Source organism: Manihot esculenta, chromosome 3 (genome assembly GCF_001659605.2).
Source record: "Manihot esculenta cultivar AM560-2 chromosome 3, M.esculenta_v8, whole genome shotgun sequence".
NCBI lineage: Eukaryota > Viridiplantae > Streptophyta > Magnoliopsida > Malpighiales > Euphorbiaceae > Manihot > Manihot esculenta.
In genome coordinates, this window is record NC_035163.2 from 24,342,162 (window position 1) to 24,347,048 (window position 4,887).

At 28.4% G+C, this 4,887-nt stretch overlaps 1 protein-coding gene across 1 annotated transcript; it reads right to left on the reverse strand.

Moving 5' to 3' along the window:
* Positions 1–3,221: 3,221 nt before the first annotated feature.
* Positions 3,222–4,460, reverse strand: LOC110608266 (calcium-binding protein PBP1). Its single transcript, XM_021747480.2, has one exon. The coding sequence runs from the start codon at positions 3,670–3,672 to the stop codon at positions 3,331–3,333; it is 342 nt and encodes a 113-aa protein (XP_021603172.1). The 5' UTR covers positions 3,673–4,460; the 3' UTR covers positions 3,222–3,330.
* Between the last annotated feature and the right edge of the window lie 427 nt (positions 4,461–4,887).

Here is a 4,887-nt window from a genome sequence, read left to right on the forward strand (position 1 = left end):
TTGAATATAGGGGTGTGGTCTCATGTTAGCAACCCTAACATGTAGAAGAAAATTGAACCAAACTAAATAATTTCTTCTTTTATCTCTTTTCTCTCTCCTTAGAAATTTCCCTCTACTAGAAAATTTTTCTTTTTCATCAACTTCTTATTATTATTTTTATATAAAAATTTAAAATTTTCTTTTATAATAAGGTAATTATTAATAACATATAAAATATGTTTTTCATAAAATTGAAACATGTGTATGCCATTCTTTTACCTCGCCAAAAGTCAAACATATAAGGCGGGCATGAAATAAAATATAAAATTTTTCAAATTTTCTAATATGTCCTTATATTAATTTAAATCTATGAATATGATCAACTGCTTATTATTAATAAAATATTTAAAAAACTATAATCGTCCCTTCTAAAGAGATATGTCACAAGACTACCTTTAACAGATTAGAGAATATATACTTATTTCATTCTCAAGAAAAAATTCCATTTGATCTTCTCTATCCTCTTAATCTCTTCTGAAACTCCCAATTTTAATATTTTTGAAAAAATTATCCAACTCCGATATCATTCTCATTTATTTAGCTCTTTTGTTTTTTTTTTGAATCAACCTCTCTTGTTTATTATTATAAAATTTTAATTAGTTCCATGGGTCGCCATCTAGCAAACCTCTTATCTCACATTCATCAATTATATATTCAATTCATTTCTATTAAAATTCAAAATTTTATTATCTTTATATATATATATATATATATGATAAGTCTGATATTATATGGGATCAGGAGATGATGATATATAGGCGAACGCAAGAATTTGATTTATAAAAATATTAATGGATCTGATTAGATGAATTTGATTTATAAAAAAATTAATGAATCTGATTTGATGATTGAGAATAATTAAAAGATCATTTATGATAAAAAATAGTTAAAAGATTATTTATGGTAGATAGTCAGCTAATAAATATTGGTCCGCTTTCGTCATACTTCTTTCATTACTCATGTCTCATCTATCAGTTTAATTTGCACGAACAATGAAAATCCTAGTGGATCTACACGTGCCGTGCATAGGTAAGGTCGGAGATGTAGGAGTTAGATTTACATGATGGATAGTCATTTCGCAAGGTAGTTGAACTAGACAGGCTGGGATGAACATTTTTTCTTTCCTTTACATACATCACGATTTCAAGAGTTAATCATTATTATTATTATTATATATATATATATATATATAGGGTACACCATTATATATATACACACACGTATGGTGATGATAAATATAAAAAAATATATGTCCGTCACCTTTGAACTCCTCGAAGACATTTTTATTCTTGATGGTCTCAATTAAGCAACAGATAAAACAGAAGCGATCAACTAAAAGGACAGATACATATCTATTTCTATTTCTATGTATTTCATAAAAAAATATATGAAAAAATATTTTTAAGAAAATTATTGTCAAGATAATAATTTATTTTTTATTATTTAATTAGATTGATAAAAATAATGTTGTTAATAAATTAAGATTTTTATTTTTTTTGAAAAGAGAATATATTTTGAAAAGGAAAAAGAGTACTTGTTTAATAATTGGTAGAATTTAACAAAACTAAAAGTTTTAGGAGATAATTATTATTAAACTTCTATATTTTTAAAAAATTTATTAATTCAACTTCATTTCAAAATTAGTTAATTAAAATATTTTTATATTTTATAAAATCAATTTCTTTATCCTTTTATTAAAAAAATTATTAATAAATTTGTTTTATTCTTGATTAGAGACACTAAATAATAAAAATATTTAAAATTATAAAAATTAAATAATACATATAATTAAAATTAGAAAAATTTATTATTTAATCTTATATTATGATAAAGTTTATTAATTAATTTTTCAGTTTTAAAAAATATATTAAAATGTTTCTAAAATTTAAAAAAAAAAGTTATTTAGTTCTTAGTTTTGTGAAAAGTACTCATTATTAACTTTATATTAACAATATTTTATACTTTTATAGTTAAAATTAATGGAGAGATTAATTAATAGATTTTTTTTAAAATATTAAAAAAATTTTAATGTATTTTTGAAAATTGAGTGATTAATTAATAAATTTTATTATAATACAAGGACCAAATAATAATTTTTTCTTAAAATTATATAGGTTAAACCATATAAATTTTTAAGATGGCTAACAGTTTTTTTAAAAGAAATACTATACAGTTAGATTTATAAAATATGAGAGTATTTTAATTGAGTGATTTTCAAATAAGAATGAATTAGTGATGAACTTTTAAAAAATTCAAGTACTTAATTGTAATTTATTCAAAACTGAAAAGAAAAGAAACGAAAAGAAAAACAAAAGTGTGCTACAGGAGAAATCATACTCAATCATAGTGATGATTAATGTAGGCAATCTTGTGTGCAATAACAAATTTTTTCTACAACTAAATATATAATCAACCTTAAAAAAAACTAATTAACATTTTTTTAAACAATAAAGTAATTAATTTTTGCACAATCACTTTTCATCGTACTGAATCATTACGCCAGTTCAAAATTCTAAGCGGACGTAGATATATAAATATTATATTTACTTTTTTAAATATAAATATTGCGTTTGTTCTATTAAATATAAATATTGTACCCAGTGGCGGAGTCAGGAGCTTCCCTTTGGTAGGGCACCGGCTGCGCCGCTGCGGCACCTTCATCCCCTTTAAAGTATTTTTTGGTCGCCGGTATGGCACGTGCCCTTGCCGTACCTTCCCTCCACCCCTGATTGTACCCATGTCCGTTATTGAAAATAAATATAGATAGAGGATGGTGATGATTGGTAATGTTAATGCAGTGCTGCCTTATTTTTACATATTTGATGAAAAGGAAATTTCTTTCAAGGTTAATTGGTTCCTTTATCCGTGAAGGAGGAGATATATAATAAGATCTTCAATGGTGATTTTTGTACCCACATTAATAATGAGGCAGTTTCCTAGAAACGGCATGCTCACAACTAACAAGTAAATTTTCCTACAAGACAGGAAAAAGGTTTCGCTTAACTTCATTACCTAAAAATAAGAAAAAGCATCTCCATAGCTTCCCGATACTATCTATCTCCACTGCTCAACGATCTGTTCTTCAGTGTCCAGTTAGTCAGACATTTATCTGATACCCCCACGAGATGATAATATATAAATTAGGTCATATATATAAAATCTTTAAAGTTAAATTTGCAAAGTTTCATAATTTTCATCACATTACAGTAGTTGATACTCAGATTACATTGCTCAAACATGGACATAACAGTAAGAAACATAAGTAATTTAGACATTTTGGCTAGCTACGAACTACATTTCATTATTTACATCAAATTCATAATCCATCCATTGTTTTGGTCCAACCTTCATCCCTGGACTGAGTCTAAACATGAGAATGCAAAACTCCATCTGATTTATAGCTCCATCTCCATCCAAATCACCTTCCATCAGCATCCACACAAGCTCCTCATCTCTCAAATCCTGCAACCCCAATAAAATACTGTTCCTCTTCAAGCTTTCAAACGTAATTAATCCCTTCTCACCATCCATTAGCAAGCGAAATCCATTACATAATTCCATAATAAATCCTTCAGCTCCCAGTCGCTGCATCATCGATGGGAAGTAGTCCTCGAAATCAAAATCTAACGCCATTGTTAGCAAAACAAACAAAGAAAATATATCCAAACCTTCTTAATATAACCTTGTGAAGACGAGGAAGATTGTATACGCAAGTGAACAGTCCACGTAAGCTAGAGGGATGGTGTTGAAATGTGAAGAAAGGAGGGGGGGCAGGGGGCTTATATAAGAGGAGGAAGGAGATCAAGACAGAAGCAGGTCTTCGTGGAAAGAGTGACCCGATCACCCTTCTTCCTAGAAGCTGCATGGGATGTCAAGATCTTCTGTACCTGTAGGTTTTAAATTAAAGTAGAAGACTTGCCTTTATTTACTATGACAAAATAATTAACTAAAATTCTTAAACTTGTGTATGACATGTTGCTTAGCTAATTAAACAAATAATCATCATGATTAAAGATATAGCAAAATGGGCTCGTTATAGAATTGATTTTAAGTTTCAACTCAGAGATATACTGTGGAAAACATTGACATGATAGTCTGAGTGTGTGGCTATTAAAAGTTGCCAAAACTTATCATGGAGACAGGTGCATAAGCAAATATGGATGCCAACTAGATCAGTGCAACAGATACATTCCAAGAAATGGAGCCCTAGCAAGAAAAATGTATGCTGAGTCTCTGTAATGAAGTGACAAAAGTTGATTAGTGGTTCTCGTCTGCGTCCTGTACAGCTCGCAAAAATGTCCTTGGATGTCCGGCTTGTGTACCTAACATACGGTGAAATGAAAGTGAAGTTGGATGGTGTTGTTCAGTGGTGACGATCGATCAGCCGACGGTTTTAAGAGATGAAATGATAGAGGGGAATCTAAAAAATATATGGATGACTAAAAGTTTGATTAAGACCTCTGTAATTTGAAATTGAGGGTGATGCAGTGAAGAAACCTTTTTTATCATTTGAAACTTTTGTTGCATAGCTCCAATAGAGGAAATTTCATGGCAGTTTCCTTCCTCATCACTCTCTGTTAACACATTTATTACAAAATATGCCGTTTAATATGTGTATGGACCATCATTATTTTTTTCCTCGTAATTTTAAAAATTGTTTTTTCATTATTTTTCTTTTCGAACTTTAAATTTGTATCTTAAAATTTTTCTTACACTAATTTGCTTTCACTAAAATTTGAAATTGAATTCTTATAACTCTGGAAACGACTTAATCTTAAGTAGAATTAACTACTTAATCTTCATATTTTCAAATTAGTCTCTAGATTTTTCACATTATTAACCATTTAA

Bases quoted from the DNA above. Each gene is read 5' to 3' on its own strand.
- LOC110608266 (XM_021747480.2), bottom strand. From the start codon at position 3,672: ATGGCGTTAGATTTTGATTTCGAGGACTACTTCCCATCGATGATGCAG.